Raw genomic sequence first — 18,891 nt, forward strand, 5'->3', positions numbered from 1 at the left:
ACGGGGGTATGAGAATGGTTCAAGTTTGGGAACCAAGGGCTCTTGTCAGTGGCTCTGGAGTCTGATGAGCCTGTATGCTAGTTCTGGGGCCTCTGCTTACTAGCTGTGTGACCTTAGATTATCCAGGATCCCTTTGGTCACATGTAACATAAAAATCAACTTCTTCTGTACACTCAATTTCCTAGCAGCATTATCCACAATAGCCAAAAAGCAAAACCACCCAAATGTTCACCGATGGATGAACGGATAAACAAAATGGAGGATGTACATACAAGGGAATATTATTCAGCCTAAAAAAGGAAGAACATTCTGGCACGTGCTACAGCATGGATGAATCTTGAGGACTCTATGGTAAGTGAAGTAAGCTAGTCACAAAATGACAAATATTGTATGATTCTACTTATATGACATACCTAGAACAGTCAAATCCATAGAGACAGAAAGTAGAAGGGTGGTTGCCAGGGGCTGGGGGCAGGAGGGAGTGGGGAGTTATGGTTTGATGGGTATAGAGTTTCAGTTCTGCAAGATGAAAAGGGTTCTATGGATGGATGGTGGTGATGGTACCCCAACAATATGCATGTATTTAATATCACTGAACTATATGCTTAACAATGGTTAAAATAGTCAGGTTTATGTTAAAAGTGCATAAAAATCAACACTTCGATTAAGAAATAATTTTATTGTCTCATATAATGGGGAAGAATCAGGACCATCAGGTGTGACTGAATCCACAGCTTTGTCTCTTGGAGCAATGATGACCGATGATGGCATCATCTCAAAAGCCAACATTCCTTCCCAGCCAACAAAACAATCCCAAGGGTGGACTCTGGTTGGCCTGGTTTGGGTCACATGCTTATCCAATCCTTGAACCAGTCACTGTGCCCAGGAATGGGGCACTCTGGTTGGACGGAGCTAAGTTTCAGGCCCACCTGGAAGGGGGTGGGGGGCATCTGGGCAAACCCAACAATGGCTTTCACAGTGACTAAGGAGACTGGATCCCAAGGAGGACCTAGAGCCATAGGAGAGAAGATTGGAAGGGAAAATCTGTCCTCATGCTTCAGGCAGGCAGAGAAACAGAGGGGAGTGAGAAGAGAAATTCCAGGGCCTGAGCCAAGGAAAATTTAGAAGTGACTCAGGAGTAGTCATGGGGTCCTGACACCCAGCAGAAGTCACCTTGCTGCCCAAAAGGGGGCCCAGACAGGGAGTGCTGCTAAGCAGGGCACAGAAACTCTGCAAAGCCAAGCAGAGCTTACAGGCCACAGCCCAGTAACCAGCCTGGCCTCCAACCTGCACAGGATCTGAGGTCAAGATGGCCCTGAGGTCAAGATGGCCCTGTGCAGGTGACGAGGAAGGCAGGCCAGACACCACTTGCATTTCCAGGAAGGCCAGTGACGACTCTGGCCAGTGCTTTGTGAGATGTCTGGAACCTTCCAATTCTCCCAGCTGGCTGTCCCCCTGGGGTTCAGCAGTGACTCCCTTAAAACATGGAGAAAGGATGCAGGCCTGTTGGAGGACTTCAAAGAGGGCCAAGGAGTCACAGCAAACCCTGCCGAGCTCCATACCTAAGGGACGGAAGAAGAGGAAGCAGAAGGAAGAGAGGGTGAAGTGGCTGGAAGTGAGAGAAGGGTCCACTTCTCTGTCTGGAGACAAGTGGGACTTGGGGTGATCCTGCAAGATGGCAGCTGGCAGAAAGTAAAGGGCACTGACAGAGGAGCCCACAGCCTTGAGTTTGAATCCACTGCTTATGGGCTGTGTAAATTTTGATGTTGCTTCTGCTCTGAGCCTTGGGTTTTCCACCTATAAGACCTACTTTACGGGTGGCTGTGAGCATTGAATGAGGTCAGATCATCCCATGCAACCATAGGTTAGCCATCTGTGTTTTTGCAATATGGTAGTTTCCCATTCCCATTTGCATAGCACATGTTTATTTCCACAGTGTTTCTATGTGCACATGATTCAACTCAGTCCCCTTATCTTTCTCCTAACAGACTGCAGAGCTGCTGAGAAAGATCTCATCTGTTCACAATCTACCCGCAAAATACACAGGTAAGAAGCCAGGCCTGAAACATCTTGTCTTTCAATGCAGTGACAATGGGTGCAAAAGCCAGGCAGTGACACAAGCATTTTGCAGCGAGTTGCAAAAGGAAACACGAGATGGAGAAAGCAAAATAAATAGATTTGAAGGATGGGCTAAGGAACTTAAAAGAGAGGTACGCTCCAGGGAGTAAGAAAGTATGAGAATCTGCAGGGGCAGATATTAATCTCATGACAATTTTTCCTGAAAAATTAGAGGAGGGGTAGAAGGATTACCTAAGGACCCAGGGCTTTTGTGCCAAGAAGTATGGTATATTTTGGAAACAGATAGCTTTTAGAATTTTTCACTGTCTGGATTTCAAAAAGTTATTCATAATGGAGTAGGGATATACTCTTGTAACCACAGCTGCCCAGGGGCAAGGGCCCTATTCCATGAACAGTCCTCCTGTTCAGCTCAGCCCCTAAATGAGGTTAGACGGCAAGGTGGAGCTGGAGGGTTTGGGAACAGAGGCTGGAGGAGCTGAACTGCTGCATCGATTAAAAAAGTAAATGTGCGAGGATATTCTGAGCCATGCTACAACATGGATGAGCCTTGAGGACATCACGCTAAGCGACGTAAGCCAGATACAGAAGGATAATGTGTACGACTGTATGATTCCACTAATATGGTGGACCTAGAGTTGTCAGATTCAGAGACAGAAAGTGGAATGCCAGGGACTGGGAAGAGGGGGAATGGGAAATTATTAATGGGTTTCAGAGTTTCAGCTTTGCAAAATGAAGAGAGTTCTGGAGGTGCGTGGTGGTAATAGTTGCAAACAATGTTCATGTAGTTAATGACACTGATGTGTACATTTCAAAGTGGTTTAAATGGTTAATTTTGTGTTATGTATATTTTACAAGGAAAAAATTGGAAAAAATTAAAATAGTGTGGGCTTTCTGGGGGCAAACTGGTGGCAGGGTTGAGGACAGGGCAGGGGAAATTCAGTGAGATGGCAAGGGGCATAGGTTTTTGTTTTGGTTTGGTTTTTTGGGTTTTTTGACCGCACCACGCGGCATGCGGGGTCCTAGTTCCCTGACCGGGGATCTAACCTGTGCCCCTGCAGTGGAAGCGTGGAGCCCTAACCACTGGACAGCCAGGGAATTCCCAGGGCATGGTTGTTGTTTTTGTTTTTATAAATTTTATTTATTTATTTATTTTTGGCTGTGTTGGGTCTTCGTTGCTGTGCACGGGCTTTCTCTAGTTGCGGCGAGTGGGGGCTACTCTTCGTTGCGGTGCGCGGGCTTCTCATTGCGGTGGCTTCTCTTGTTGCGGAGCACGGGCTCTAGGCGCGTGGGCTTCAGTAGCTGCAGCACGTGGGCTCAGTAGTTGTGGCTCACGGGCTCTAGAGCACAGGCTCAGTAGTTGTGGCACGCGAGCTTAGTTGCTCCGCGGCATGTGGGATCTTCCCGGACCAGGGCACGAACCCGTGTCCCCTGCAGCAGCAGGCGGACTCTCAACCACTGCGCCACCAGGGAAGCCCCAGCCCCTGATCTTGATTGAAGCCTGCCGTGCACAAGTTTTGTGTGAAAGGGGTCATATGAACTGACGTGGGGGAATGGGGGCAGTGCTGGAAGTAGAGAGTGGAGCCACAATCCGTGGACTGAACTAAGTCAGTAGAAGTAGGAGCTCAGAGCCATAGGTGATGATGAAATTGTAAATACTCAACGCCGACCTCCCCACCCCATCCCAAGCAATTTGCAGAAATCTCAAGGAAGACATTGGACTTCCCAGAGGGTCAAAGCCGTCTTCTCTATATCTTAAAGGATAGAGACACCCCAGTTGCATCTGGGTCTCATTTATATAATGTCCCTTTCCTTCTTGGTCTTGCCAGCCGCCATTTTCCTAACCATATGCTCTTCAGGAATGTGACCACAACTTTTGGTGAGGGTTGCTGTTCGTAAGGCAGCAGAATACAGCAGATGGGAGCAGGGATTCTAGATCCAGACATGTTGCATTTGGATCCTGGTTGTCACTTACTGTGTGGCCTTGGACAAGCTAATTCACCTTTCGGAGCCTCACTCAGTTTATTCATCTATAGAATGGGAGTGATTCTCTACCTCATAGAGCTTTGGGGAACATCAAACATAGTACCCTATATAAAATATGTACAACAATTCATATAGTGTTCTATATGAATTAGCTAGTATCTGCCTCAGTGCCTGGTAGGGACTCAATAATTGGTATGGATCAGTGTTGGAAAGTGGCCTGTGAGTTCCCACCCTCTGCTCTTATCTACCCAGAACCCTGGGAGACTTGGCTCAAGGATGAGCAGAGCCCCATCTACCACCTGCCCTTCAGTTCTCTGGAACCTAACAGAACCAGGGAAGCCCCACGTGGGGAGGCTTTCTCCAAGGGAGTTGGGATGGTTTGGTACAGCTCATCCCCCCTCCTGGAGCAAACTACCCAAGCACAGACCTCCTGGTAGGAGAGCGGAACTGTCCTCTTAAGGGGAAGACAGTATTTTAATAGGCTCCATGTGATAGGAAAACCGGTACTGCTGTTGAGGAGGTGCAGGCCGAATCTTTGAACTCAGGGGCTCTTCTTGAGCAAGGTGGGCAAAGTGGTGCGAACTCCTCAACACTCTACCTTTGGCTTTGCCGCCTTCTCTTCTGGGTTCTGGCTGGAGTGCACGCGAAGAAGTTGTGCTTTCCCAGGGTTCTCTGGGGGGGGGGCGTGGAACACAGCAGGCAGGAGAGTGTGAGGGGCCAGGTCCCTACCTGGGAGCTGCCCAGGAGATCTGGAGAGACCCCTTCTCCCCGCCAGGCCCTGGTGGATATGTGTGTGCCTGGGTCAGGCCAGGCTTTTGCTTGGGCTCTCCTGGCAACCTGGGAGGGGTTGGCTCCCTTCCCCCAGCCTCACCGCCCTCTTCTACATCCAGGTCACAGATGTCTGAGCAGTACCTACTCTGTGTCAGACACGCTGCCCGGCACACAGGACCCTTTACAGTCTAGTGGGGGAGAACAGTGTACATCGAGAATACCTGTCCTCTCCTCTCCCCTCCAACCTTCCTTCCCCTCCCCCCCACCCCCGCTCTGGTCTAAGGTACCCCCTCCTCCCTGGTCTCCCTCATCCCCTCTGGGACCCCACAGTCCATTCTCTACACAGCAGCCAGAGGGGTCCCACCACACCCTGCTGGTAACCCTCCAGTGAACCCCATGCTCTCTTTATGAGACCACATGCCTGGCCTTTCCCGCAGGCCGGCTCTGTCCATCTATCTCATGTCTTACCACTGTCCCCAACCCACAAGGCTCCGGCCACCCTGGCCTGCCTGCTCGTTCACCAACACACCTGGCAGGTGGAAGCCCTGCTCGCGGGCTCTCCCTTGACCCAGAGAGGGCTGGATCCTTCCTGCCTTTCGGCTCAAGGGGCCCTCTCCCCACCCTGCCAGTCCTCCTGCTTCTGCCATCGCCCTGTCATTTTCCGTAGGGCACCCATCTGCCTCAGGTGTCTTTGTGGTCTGCACTCCTTCCCTAGGATGAAGCTCCACGGCAGCAGGAACTCGTCTCCAGATTCTCCCCCAGTGATCCCAGAAGCTAGCGCTTAGGTACTGATTAAGGATCTGCTGAACGAATGAGTGGATGGATGGATGGATGGATGAAATGAGCCGCTTCTTTGGGCAGGGCTCCATCTCCAGGGGGTCCTTGTATCCCCTGAGGAATCTAGCCATGGTGGGCCTCTCTGAGCCCCCAGTGACCTGCTATGTGGACTCTTACCTGGTTTTTCGCTTTTTGATAGAGGTGGCGTCTTTGTCTTCTTCAGGGATTGGCTAAAACCAACACAAGGAGAGGCTGGGAAGGTCAGGCTGGAGCCGTGCAGCCAGCCGAGTGGCAGGGTGGGCAGGGAGGTGGGGAAGGTGCCCCAGGGAGAGGCAAGACCCACCCCTCCTGAGAGCCAGCAGGTGTCTGTCCAGGGATGGCCCCACCCCAAGCAGGACCCCAACAACTGTGACTCCATCGCCTGCTGTGGCCACAGGGAACCAAGGCCCTTCTGTAAGGAGCCGTAGGGAGGCCACTGCACCTGCCCTCCCCTGGCTTACTGCTTCCCTGCAGACGGGAAGCCTTCCTGTGGGAGTGGAGAAGACAGAAACCCTGCTTCCCTGATGAATTACTGATGAGCATGGATAACATTCATATCTTGTATTGGCTTTGCACTCAGCAAGCCTTTTGATGCACCCGATGTAATTTTTCCTCCCTATGATTCCAGGAGAGGGTGTTTTGAGAAGGTGAAACAGAGGCTCACAGATGGGAGGTGGCTTGCCTAAGGTCACAGTGAAGCTGCCTTACCACTGTGCCACCCCTGGTCTCAAAGTGGAAGAGAAAACCAAGTCCAGGGCCAGAGCAAGCACCCACACCTTCAGCACATCCAAGCCAGCACAGCATGCCGCCCCCTTCTCACCAATCCACCCACCCGCGCTCCAGCCACTCCCAAATTTAACATTCCCTAATGCTTCCCATTTCTGACTTCCACTCCTGACTTTCCCCACCCTCTCATTTGCTTGTTCAAATCCTATCCATCCCAGCAGTGTCCCCAGGCGCTATCAGACATACTTAGGGGACTGTTGGAAATACACATCTCCGCGTTCACCCCCACCCTACTGTGTGACAATCTCATCTGCCTTTTCAATAAGCTCCCTGGTGGGTCTGAGCGCTGCTGGGCTTGGAAGTCAGATAAGCCTAAGTCTGAACCCCAGCTTTTCTGCTGCCCAGCTGCGTGATTTGGGGCTGTCATTCAACTGTTCCTGAGCCTCAGTTTTCTCATCTGTAAAATGGAGGTAATACTGCCTCCGTGGGTGGCTGTATGGACTAGAAACGTGTGAAACACCCAGCGGTGTCAGGCAAACATAGTGGGCACTCAGGATTGCTGGTCCCATGTCTGACACTCAGGCCCCACTCCCCTGCTGTGTGCGGACTTCCCTCATCTTCCCTTTCCCCAGCTCATCATTAATCCTTCTCTCCAGCCATGCAGAGGACTTAATACCCGCATAAAGGTACTTCTGCCTGCCTTGTGTCACCGTTCCTTCTCTGCTTGTTGTGTCTTCCCAAAGACCAAGAGCTCCTGGAGAGCTAGATGTGGCTTACCTGGCCCTGTCTTGCTATAAGTGACACAGGTCACCCCCTTAGCATCCCCACAGCTGGCCCCTGGAGTCTGGTCTGGTAGAGTAAGCTTTCAAGCCGCATAGGTAGAACGGGGGGAGGTCCGGGGGAGAGCATGGGCCTCTTCCTCCAGGACAGGCTTAGGCAGCCCAGGCTCTGGCCAGCACCGGGCTCCCTCCTCTGGCCTCCACTGGCCTCACCTGGGAGGACAGGTGGCTGAATGTTAGGGAGGAGAGGGGCAGCTGAGGGGTGCGAAGCCCACCTGTAGGGTAGCTGTTGCCTCTCTTGAAGTGGTTCTTGAATTTCCTGGAGCTGGTTCAGGAGTTTCTCTGATGGGATGGAGACTAGGGCCTGGGGAAGGAGCTGAGCCACTGCTGTCTGCAGGAGGCCTAGTGCCCTGTCTTTCTCTGTAAGCACAAGCGGGGGAGAATCCTCAGGGGCGAGACCTCGGCCCCCATCCTGCCACTAGGTGGGAACGTCAGGGAGCGGGCCCTCCAGCTCTTCTGCCCAGTGGGTCCAGACGGCTCTCTAACCATCTCACATTCTGTCCTCGGGGGCCCGTGGGGAAGGCCACACTTCTCTGGCCCCTGTGTGTGCAGCGTGCCTCGGCCTTCCACACCTCTCTCGAGTGTCCCTGGTTCTTGGTTCACCTGCCACCTCGGCCCCTGGCCCCCTGGGAAGCCTGCTGGGGACCCCCCCTCCCCCCCCTCCTCCTCCACTCTCCCGTCCAATCAGCTCTCTGGCTCTCATCACTCCTCACCCGCCCACTTAGATACACCCTCCACTTACCGCCCCAGTGAGTATGTGTACGTCCATTTACGTGTCCATGTGCACCTGTGTGTGTGCTCTTATGTACGTGTATTTGCATCTCTGTGCGTGTGCATTTCCCACAGTGGTGGATTAAAGGCCGTGTCTGCTAAGTATGCTCTTTGAATGTCTCCCTCCCAGGGGCCGAGGCCTGCGGTCAGTGTGGAGGAGGGGGTCCCCTCTAAGGAGCAGCGTCGTGGAGGAGGGAGCAGTGACGTCTAGCTGGAAGAGATTAGTTTGGGGCTCCAAAAAGGAGGAGAGGCCCCCGTGTAAGGCCCTGGGGTGGGAGCCGAGTGACACCTGAGTCCTGCAGAAACAGTGGACACAGCCCTCAGCGGTCTCCACTCAGACGAGGTTCTGGGCCCGGGACTGTGTCCTCACCCTTGGGGGGCGCGTAGAGTAGCCAGAACCGGATAGTATTCAAGGAGTCTGTTTGCAGGATTTGAGAAAGCAGCTCCAGGATCTGTGGGCAGGACGACAGGCCTGGGTCGGCGTGGCTGGACAGCATGTAGCTGGCTGCACAGCTGCCTCCCCCGCAAGGTGGTCTCCCAGAGCCCTTGCTTGGCTAGACGGGTCCCCACGATGGTCCCTGCCTCCCCTCCGCACGGGACTTTACACTTTGTAGAAAGCTTTCTCTGCCTACAGCCCTGGAGGAAGATTCTTAACCTCCCTACTGGGCAGATGAGGCGTCTGAGGCCTCGAGAGAGGAGGACACCTCGCAGAGCTGTTGTGGCAGAACGAAGCCTCAGAATCAGGCACCTGGACCCCTCGTCCCTGAGCCCTACTTGGGCTGGTTGTACCCCAAAGTCCCTCACGGGGAAGGCAAGGTCAGGGCTGGCCCGTCAGCTCCTCAGAGATGCACCAACTCCCAAATGCTTGGGTCCTTGGTGTGGGGATTTCAGGGACCCCATGGGCCTCCCCTCCCTGAAGTTCCCAAGTTCAGAGATTGGAGATGTTAGCAAAGAGGTGGGGTGATCCCTGTGGGCGGCCTGAGGGTCGAAGTCAGCTGGTTCTGTGCCCTGCTCGGCCGGGGGCTCCTTCCCGCCCAGAGCCCTGTGCTCTTCACTCCCAGCCGCCTTCTCAGCCTCCAGCATCTTGGCTACTTCAGGGCCCTTTCCCTGCGGCGTCCTCCAGTCAGGGATCAGCGGCAAGAGATCCAGCTCTGTCTTGGAAGGGCGATGGGGGCTTCCTGGGCCAGGCTGCTGCTGGCGGCTGTGCCTGTGTGGAGCTGGGGCCCACGGGGGGAGGCGGAGCCCCCGGGGTCCTAGGAAAGTGGGGTTCCCTCAGCGCTTGGTGGTCAGTCTCCCCAGGACCCGAGGTGCGCTGTCAGTGCCCAGCAGGTCTGCCTCATCCCTAGCAGAGCGGGAACTGGGCGGGGCCTCTCCCCAGGCCTGCGACTGCTAGGCTGCCCACCCTCACCCCCGGGTACCCGCCCCCTGAGGTGACCCCCGCCCCCATCTGCCCGGGGTCCCTCTCCATTCTCCGCATCCAACTTACCTGCCCTGTGCCCCCTCCCCACAGGACCCGAGAACCTACTTCCAGGGAAGGTGAGGCTGCCCTATGGTAGAGAGAGCACTGTGTTCTAGCCCCTGCTATGCTGCGCCCTCTCCGGGGACCTGCGCCGTGGGCTGTCACCCGGCAGGGTCTCAGCCTCCCCGTCTGTGGAATGGGGTCCTGTCTGCTCTCTCTGTTCCCTGAACTGTCTTAGGGCTCCAAGGGGACTGCGTGCTTTAAAGCACTGGTCACAGGGCAGGTGTCAGGATGCTGTCATGGTCTGGCCTCTCCTGGAGAACGGGTGCGCCTTTGAACAGAGACGCTCACTGCCTCGCCCGCCAGCACGACTCCTGCGTGCCTCTCAGGCCCCCATGGGACACTCGAACACGGAGGAGGGGGCTTTATGCTTCGCTGCAGCACAGACCAGACGGCTCCAGGGTGTGGGGAGGTGGCTGCGACCAGCCTTGCAGGCTGCGGGGGGGCAGCAGGCTGGGCGTGGTGAGGACACGCCAGGCAGGGCCTCCACCTCCAGGCTTCTCATTCCACCGCCGTGGCTCCCTTCGCTAACACGTCAGGTGCCACAGCTGGACCAGACCGTGTGACAACGTGTCCGTGCTCCCAGTTTGGCTAAATCATGGAACTAAGGTCCCGAGAGGGAAAAGGACTTAGAGAGGGAAAGGCTCAGACAGAAAGCTAGAGGCAGCTGGGGATTGGAATCCAGGCTCCTGACTCCCAGGTCTGGGGTTTTTGAGCCTTGTGGTCTCAGGTGCAAGGCTCCCTGGGAGAAGCCAGGCTTGAAAGCAGTTTGCAAGGGTCCTAGTTGGATCCCTGTGAGCCTGGGAGCAGGTACCACCATGTTCTCTGCCCTCAGACTAGGGCCTCTGTAGGGTCCACAGCCCCCAACCTTCCCAGCACCTCACCAGCAACTCCTGATCCTGTAGGATGAAGGTCTGGTCTCCTCCACCTGTGCTCGGAGAGTGGTTTCGTACGCCCTGGCGGGAGTGGCGGCGGGCCGTGGCCCGGGAGGAAGCAGGGATGAGCCTACCAGTCTCTGCTGAGTACTTTGCCCCATTCTCCCGCTGAGGCTCCTCCTTCTGCTGGGAAAAAAGCAGCCAGAGACTTGGCAGAGAGGGAGAAAGAGGAGAAAGCAGAGGGGACAAGGGGGAAAAGAAGAGGAGGAGGCCGGGGACCCAGGATATCACCCAGGCCAACCCGACCCTGTCCTAGACCCCTCTTGCCAGTGGGGTGGCCCTTCCATTATAGCTATTGCTCTTCCTGCTGGAATTTCATTGAATGTTGGCTCCCCGCCATGGTTCTCGGGTGGTCCTTGTACTTCTTCTTGGGTAGGCCCTCCCCATGCCCCTCCCCCCAGCCCATCAGAGATTTGAAAACAGTATCCTGCCTTGGTGTAGGATACTGTCCCCCACAGCTTGCCATCCTTTCTTTGCCCTGGGAAACCTTCCTGAGCCAGGCCTGTGGGCACAAGGCCTAGGACCTCCTGCCCCTGGAACTCCAGTTCAGACTGGTAGTATCCTTCTCCCCATTTTAAAGATAAGAAAACTGAGACCCAGACAGCTTAGCTGAGTTGCCCTGAGTGTCACAGTGAGTTAGCTGCAGAGCAGGGACGGGAACTCTGTTGCGCAAGACAAGGGCGGGACCAGACTCGGCCACAAAGTTCCGGGCCTGTCCTAGGACCAATTTCAACCACCTTCAAGCTGCCTCCCGCTTGTCCTTATTGGTTTATCAGCAAATAGCACCCAGGAGGCCACCCCCATTCTGTCTGTAATGCTTCAGGGATTTTCCACCCCTTCTCAGATTAGACACGAAACGAAGTTCAGAAATGAGAAACAAGCTGATCTTGCCTACGTCCAAAGTCAGCCCTTCTCCCACCTTCTCCCTCACTGCTGCCCACTTGTGCCCTGTTCCTCAGCCCTCTGGTCTCTAAAGAGGCCCTGCATTTTCCAGCTTGTGAGCCTTTATGCTGTGTGCTTCCACTAGGCACGTCTCTCTCCATCCGCTTCTAAACTATGAGCCCTTCTTGGATTTCTCCACCTGGTACGTTCTGTCCTCTGAACCCTCACTGGGACCCTCTCCCTTGGGTTGAATTCATGGGCCCCTTCCCCCGTGCCAACAGCAGCGCCTCTCAGGAAGGCTCGCGCTACACTGATCTGCTGGAAGCCACGTGGGAGGGATTTAGTTACAAAGGAGTGAGTCCATTTCGTCTCTTCTCAGGCAGCTGCTTTGTTCTGCACCCACCTCCTTGCTCTTCAGCGCGTTCTCCTTGGTGAAGATGGCCACCCGGGAAGCCAGGTCTTTCAACTCCTTCTTCCAGGCCTCTGGAAGGAGGGGACGAGATCCGGCCAACTGATACCTGGGGCTCTCCTCCTTGCCCTCCCTGTACACTGGGTGTGGGGAGGACTGTAGGTGGAAGAGCCTCCTCTCCTCCCCGTCTTCCTGCCCTGCATCTTAACGGGAAGGGTAGCTTCACCGGGGAGGTGGTGCCCTTGAGGGAAGGAGTAGGAATCACACCACTGGTGGGTTGGTGGGTATGGTGGCTACTGATACTGGTGTCCTAGCCTGTGGCTTTACTGGGAGATGCTGGAGAACATTTGGCTACATGTACAAGATGTTTGTGATTTAGTCTAGCTTTGCCTCTTTTAGGAGCCCAAAGCCAGGACAGAGATTCAGTCGATATGCTGTGGCAGTTACTAAAATACTGAGTGACTCGTGGCGAGGTTGGTAACGAGCACTGCAGCAAGCCTTCCAAGCCCCTCTGCCCCTTCCCCAGGGTCCTCCCCGCCCTTAAGGGAAAGGGAAAGGCTTGGCAGCGCAGAGGCCTCTGAAATGCTGCCCTCCCCCTCCGCCCCCCAACGCACTATCTATGGCTGGCTGTTCTGATTGGCTGGGGCCTGAGCACACAAGTTACGAAATACAGTATTTCCAATCCTGTTCCTGGCTAGAGCTGTAAGTCACATGACTGTTGCCCACATCTGCTTGTTATGACTCCTCAGACACATCAAAGCCAAGCAGGGGTGCGTTTCTGAGGACCTGGGGTTGGGGAGTAATGCAAATGCAGCTGCCTGAGGAAATAAGGAAAACACTGGGGTTCCCCACCAGACCCCACTGACCTAAGAGCAATGGCCCTTTCCTTCTCAGGCACCCACCCAAGCCAGGCACACGGATAACCCCAAGGTAGAGGGGCTGTGGCCCAAGTACCCACCAGAAGCAAGCCAGGGATCCCGATTGGACTGCGGGTCTCCAATGGGGACCGAGATGGTGGGCATCCCGATCAGAGAGCGGGGTAAGAGTGTGGCTTGACGTGAGGCGGCCAGAGAGAACTCGTCCCTGACAACACAGACAGGCTTCCCGGTGAGATCTGTGAAGGGTTAGAGGCTGTGAGAAGGGGGGCCTGAGTGGACCCCAAGAACTCCGGGGGGCTGGGAGGAGGCTGGTGAGCAGGGGCTGCACTTGGCCCACTTCCTCCAGTAACCACAAGCCCAGAGATGGCGAGAGCTGGGAGGGCCTTTGTAACCACTGCGACCTTACCCCTGGGGACACCTAGAATGGCAGCGAAAGGATGTGCTCAGGGTCACGCAGTGAGTCAGGCAGAGGTAAGACAGGAACCCGGGCTTCCTGAGACCCTAGTCCTGGGGTCCTTTCGGTGTTCTACGACAGGGCAGTGAAGTGCAGGTGTGAGCACAGAGGCAGGCCGCTTAAAGAAGAGGATGTGGGGACGGGGGCATTAAGCCACAGTTTGTGACGAGAGGGGCCTGGGCTCAAATCACAGGGAGCGAGACCCTCTGGATAAAACGTCATGCCATCTGTCAGGCTTCCAGGGCTGAGTGCGTGGCAGCCTGGAGGCGGTAAGAGACATTTACACGTGAGGACCCTCCAGTCTAAGGTTTGTGTGATGCTATAGCATCATTAGTTCAGCTTTGGGGAACAGCCTGGTCAGGACTTACCGTGGGTGCTCACTCTGTCTTCCCGAACACTTTCCTTTGGTGCCAGAACCCCTCACTCCCCTGGGTCCTCCTGGCTCACCAGCCCCTCGGCTACTGCTTCCTCTTCATCTCCTCAACCCCTTAGCCTTGGGGTCCCCAGGCTCATGCCAGGTTCTCCTCCCCCGCATCTACATGGTCCCCTGATGATCCCATAAATACCACCCCCATCTGAGCGGCTCTCACGTTGGCATCTCTGCCCCAAGTGGACCTGACTGCCTACTCGATACCTCCTCTCGGACTTCTAAGAGGCATCGCACATGTTGCATCTCCCACGTCCCAGACCGAACCCCTGACCCTCCCCACCCTCCACTGGCCCCTTCTGTGGGCTTCCCTGTCTCAGCCCGTGCAACTCCAGTTTTCCAGTTACTCAGGCCAAACACCTGGGAGTCGGGCTGCCTCCTCTCCCGTCTCGTACTCTGTTTTGAATCTATCAGCAAATCCCGTTGGCCTTACCTTCTGTATATCTCTAGAGCAGGGACACTAACTCCTCCACTGCTACCTCCCCGGTCCAAGCCACCATCCATTCAAAAGCCAGTAGATCCCTTCTGCTACCTCTTTGCTCTCAACCTTCCAGTGGCTCCCACCTGACTCGCCGAGATGGCTTAAGGGTGACCATGGTGAGCGCCAAGGCCCACGCGTTGTGGGCCCAGCTGCCTCTCTGATGCATCTCCTTTCTCTCCCCTCCTGACTCTGCTCCAGCCACACTGACTTCCTTGCTGTTTCTCCAACAGAGCCAGGATGCTCTTGCCTCAGGGCCTCTGTCCCTGCTGTTCCCTCTGCCTGGGACACTCTTCCCCCTGAGATCCACACGGGTCATGCCCTGTCTTCCTTTAACCTTTGCTCAAATGTCATGCTGTTGGTCAGGCCTCCCTGTATAGCCTTGGCACTTACCACATCTGACACCTTATCTATTTCCTATTCTTTCCCACCAAAGAGTCGGCTCTGTGAGGGCAGGCACTGTCTGTCTCGCTCACTCTCATAACCCCAGGACCTAAAACACTGCTTGACCCATAGTTCACACTCATTAGATATTTGGTGGATGGATAGCTGAGTGGCTGAAATGGCCTGAGTTAGACCAGAGAGTGCAGCTCTGCAGCAGAACGTTCATCCCTTTCTCTGATTTGTAAAATGGGAGAATTGGCAATGACGTAAATCCTGTGGGGCTAGGCAGTCTGCCCTTGGACCCCCGCACCCTGCCCCTGCCTCAGGTCCTCCCTTTCCAGCACGCCCTCCCCTGTCCCCACCTCCGGCCAGGCTCTGGCCGGCCCCAGCCCTACCTTGGATGTGGGTCACGTGCTGGGGATGGGGGTGGTGCCGGGAGAAGAAGGAGTGATGGCTGAGGTGGCCGAAGCGGTGGGCACCGGGCGTTTGGGGCTTGGAGGTCCTCAGTTCCTCTCGGATCAGCCTGAAATCCACAATCCCTGGGATCCTCAGTTCTTTCTGTGGCCCGCCGTCCGCGTGGCTCCTTGGCCAGCACCCTGACTTCTCGGGTTTTGGCTCAGTCCTTGGCCTGAAGGAGAGGGTCAGGGAGAAGCAAATGGAGCCCCCCGGCAGCGGTGCCCACCTGAGCTTATTAGAATCCATTCCTGAGATGCTCTGAAGTCTGGTTTCCGGGATTTCACCACCACCCCCGTGACACCAAAGCTGAGCCTCCCCCAGGCTCCTTTCCCAGCCATGCCATCCGGCCCCAGGGACGCTTCTGTCTTCCTAAGATGCCTGAGCAGGGAGCCAGGACCCCAGTTTTCTCTCAGAAACCATTTCTAAAGCCAGAAAGAGAAGCCATAGACCCACCTACTCATCCAAATACCTGGACTGGAGCAAAGGTACCTTATATACACCTCCAGGGCCAGGGGGCTGACCCTAGCATGGGCCTCTCCCCAAGCCAAACTGCTGGCAGCCCAAGAGAAGCCAGCTATAGGCTGTCACCCTCCCCCCTTGCCCTCGGGGGCAGTTTTGGCCCAGACTCAGCGTCCAGGGGCCAAAGCTGGCGCCAAGGCCAGACTAGGCCAGTGAGTCCTTGTCTCGTGGGGGCCCCTCCCGGGAGATGCAGAGGTGACAGGGCGGCTGTCAGGGCTGCGTCGCTGCAGGGAAGCCTCAAGCTCTTGCTTCGCTTCGCTGGAGACAAGCGTCTCAGGTTCTCTGTCTTCCACCCGCACCCCTTCCCGCTCCTGAGGACGCTGTGCTTCTGCCCCCGGAGGAGGCGATGGAGTAGGTCCAGCGAGGATCCAAAGGTGGGCTGCTGTCCGCCAGGGGCCTGGTGGGACCACCTGCCTGCTCACTGTCTGCTTTCCCTTCCGGTGGTCCTGGCTGAAGGGAATCCCTCTGGAGGTGTATAGATGGACTCTGGATATGCTAAGCAAGGCGTTTTGCCCCAGGAATCTCTGCGGATCTCGCTGACCAGGCCCCTGAGTTTCCTGTTCCGTCCTCGATTCGCCTCTAAGGGGTCTGGGACTTAAAGAAATAAAGCAAACCTTCTCTGAAAGTCGCTGTTAGCTGGCCTCCCCTACCCCCAACTAACAGAAGAAGTCAGCCCCTGAAAACCCCTGGAATTTCTGTGCTCCTGCCCCCTGCCTGTGACTCTGTCCCTACCCAGGAGGGGCCCTGCTTGTGATTTGCTAACTCAGGCCTGAGAACCCACTGGGGGCCTGGCTGATGGCAGTGGAAGGTGATCTCCACTTGGACCCTCAGTTTGCTGAGTTCCTTTGTCTTCCGCCCACCCCGGCCCCCTCCACCTCCTTGGTCAGCAGGGAAGGCATTTGGGACCTTACCTCGTCAGTGGGTGCTCCGCCAATTGCGTCCTCACTTCCGTAGCCATTGTAGGGCCTCTAACAGAGTAAGGACCGGCGAATTTAATACTAGTGTTGAAGATGGATAACGGGAACTCTCGTTGACTGGTAGTAGGAGTGCAAACCGGAACAGACTCTAGGGGAAAAAATTGGCAATATCTTATAAAATTGAACATTTGCATGCCGTATCACCCAGCAGTTCCTCTCCCAGAAATATACCCCAGAGAAACTCTTGCAGATGTGCAAAGGGGGCTGTGTGTAAGAATATTCAAACCAACATTGTTCAAATTAGCAAGAACCTGGTGACAATCTAAATGTCCAGTGGCAGAAGAATAGATAAATATGCTGTGGTCCATTCAGACGATTGAACGTTATATTGCAACGACAATGAACGAACCACAGCTACACGCAACAACATAGATGAATCTTACAAATGTGATGCTAAGTCCAGGAAAGCAAGTTTGCAGGAGACCATATGGCCTGAGATCCTTTTTAAAGATAAAGTTCAGGGCTTCCCTGGTGGCACAGTGGTTGAGAGTCCGCCTGCCGATGCAGGGGACACAGGTTCGTGCCCCGGTCCGGGAGGATCCCGGAGTGATCCTCCATGCTGCGGAGTGGCTGGGCCCATGAGCCATGGCCGCTGAGCCTGCGCTCCGCAGCGGGAGAGGCCGTGGCAGTGAGAGGCCCGCGTACCGCGAAAAAATAATAAATAAATAAATAATAATAAAGATAAAGTTCAAAAGCAAGCAAAATTAGAGGACTTCCCTGGTGGCGCAGTGGTTAAGAATCCACCTTCCAATGCAGGGGACGCAGGTTTGACCCCTGTTCAGGGAACTAGATCCCACATGCATGCCGCAACTAAGAGAATGCATGCCAAAACTAAGGAGCCAGTGAACCGCAACTAAGGAGCCCACTGGCCTCAACTAAAGAGTACACGTGCTGCAACTAAGGAGCCGGCGAGCTAAAACTAAGGAGCCTGCCTGCTGCAACTAAGAGCCGGCACAACCAAAATTTAAAAAGAAAGAAAGAAAGAAAGAAACAAGAAGCAAGGAAAATTATCATAAACATGATAAAACAAGAAAAAAAAGCAATGAACGCTAAACACAAAATTCAGATAGAGGCTATTTCTGGGGGCAGGTGGGAAGAGGCGGGGAGGAGAGGAGCAAATATGATGTGTTGATGGTGGTATTCTAGCTCTTGGTTTGAGAAGTGCATTTACTGGTGATGACATGAATGAAAGATAATAGGTGTTAAAGCCAAGAATTGTGATTAATCTAAATCTATGGATCTGTACATACAGTGCTGGGGTCGCAGGTGCCAAGGATGGGGTTGAAGCAGGAAATCAGTGCATTCTGAGAATTAACCATCTGAGTCATAGAATCTGCAAGGGACCCCAGAGATCGTCCAGGGCCAGCCTTCCATCAGGTTAGGGTGGAGGGGAGCAGACAGCACTGCCTGAGATCGGGTAAGAGGAGAGACTTGGAGATCAAACAGCAAGGAGCCAGGCATCCTGACGCAAAGTCTCCTGATCTTTGCCTACAGAGAAAACCAGCTGGCAGGGCTTCCTTTGAAGGCAGTTTGGACATCCTTAATGATGGGGGCTAGGCTCGAGAGCACTTAGATGCTGCAGGGTTGAGGACAGGGCATTGGGATGCCCCATACCCACCTGCCTACAGGAAAAAGACTCGATAGAGCAGAGACTTTTAAATACTTTTGACTGTGACCATAGTAAGAAACTCATTTTTACATCATAACCCAATTCACGCACACAAGTGTGCATGCATTTGTGTGTGTGTGTGAAACTGAAGCAGTTCTTACCCTTGTTATATATGATGCATACTGATAGTTTCATCCTATTTTTTGTTTTCATTTTGTCAGTGTTAGATGCAAACTATTAAATTGATTTTATAAGCCAGTAATGGGTCATAGCCCACAGCTGCTGTGAAGAGGTCAACAGAGCCTCTAGCGGGCCAGGCCTGCCTTTTCCAGAGCAAGCCAGGCCGGGGCCCCACTGAATCTGACCCTGACCTTCCTTCCCTCTCTCCCTGGGCCCCCAGCTGGCCAGGCACAAGGGGCCTGATGACACCAATGCAGAGACAGAACTTCCCTTTTCGCCTCTTGGCCCCTCTGGGTCCTCCCCCAGGCCCTGGGCTGTCTGGAGTGCCCATTTCCTGCCCTGTGGAGATCCCTGGACTCACGGAGGAAAGTGGCCGCTATAGCATGTGGGTGAGTAGCCCTTGCTGCCCCAGCAGGAAAGAGCAAAAGGACACGTCAATGGAAAGGCTCGTCAGTTCTGTGGGTAAGCCTGTCGCTTTGTGACTGCATGAGCCAGTGGTTGCTAGGTTACCTCTGCCCCACAACTCCAGAAGCCCGGCACCCCTCTCCTCACCCCCATCCAGCTCCTCTTACCCTTCCTGGAGGGTCAGGAAGGCTCGCTCGAGGACCTGCTTGCCCTCCCTCCAAGCTCCCTTTCTATCTCCCATTCAGCGCTTTCAATGGGGACCAAGGGAGAAAATGAGAATCAGGGGCTGGTTTCAGCCAGCGAGCATCAGGCAGAGAGAGAAAACCTGGCAAAAGAGTTCGGTTGGGCTGGGTGCCAGCTCTGTCAGCCTGACCGTGCTGTCTGCCACCACGGA

The 18,891-nt window shown here is 54.7% G+C and overlaps 1 protein-coding gene across 1 annotated transcript; it reads right to left on the reverse strand.

The window, feature by feature from the left end:
* Positions 1-3,247: 3,247 nt before the first annotated feature.
* On the reverse strand, positions 3,248-16,284 carry TBATA (thymus, brain and testes associated). The gene is made up of 11 exons (XM_060126330.1): positions 16,238-16,284; positions 14,747-14,979; positions 12,689-12,844; positions 11,725-11,804; positions 10,964-10,972; positions 10,389-10,565; positions 8,356-8,437; positions 7,430-7,574; positions 5,788-5,840; positions 4,661-4,734; positions 3,248-3,507 (listed from the first exon to the last, which is right to left on the reverse strand). The coding sequence occupies exons 1-11, from the start codon at positions 16,282-16,284 to the stop codon at positions 3,430-3,432; spliced, it is 1,134 nt and encodes a 377-aa protein (XP_059982313.1). The 3' UTR covers positions 3,248-3,429.
* Positions 16,285-18,891: the final 2,607 nt, after the last annotated feature.

Source organism: Lagenorhynchus albirostris, chromosome 16, assembly GCF_949774975.1.
Source record: "Lagenorhynchus albirostris chromosome 16, mLagAlb1.1, whole genome shotgun sequence".
Taxonomy (NCBI): Eukaryota; Metazoa; Chordata; class Mammalia; order Artiodactyla; family Delphinidae; genus Lagenorhynchus; species Lagenorhynchus albirostris.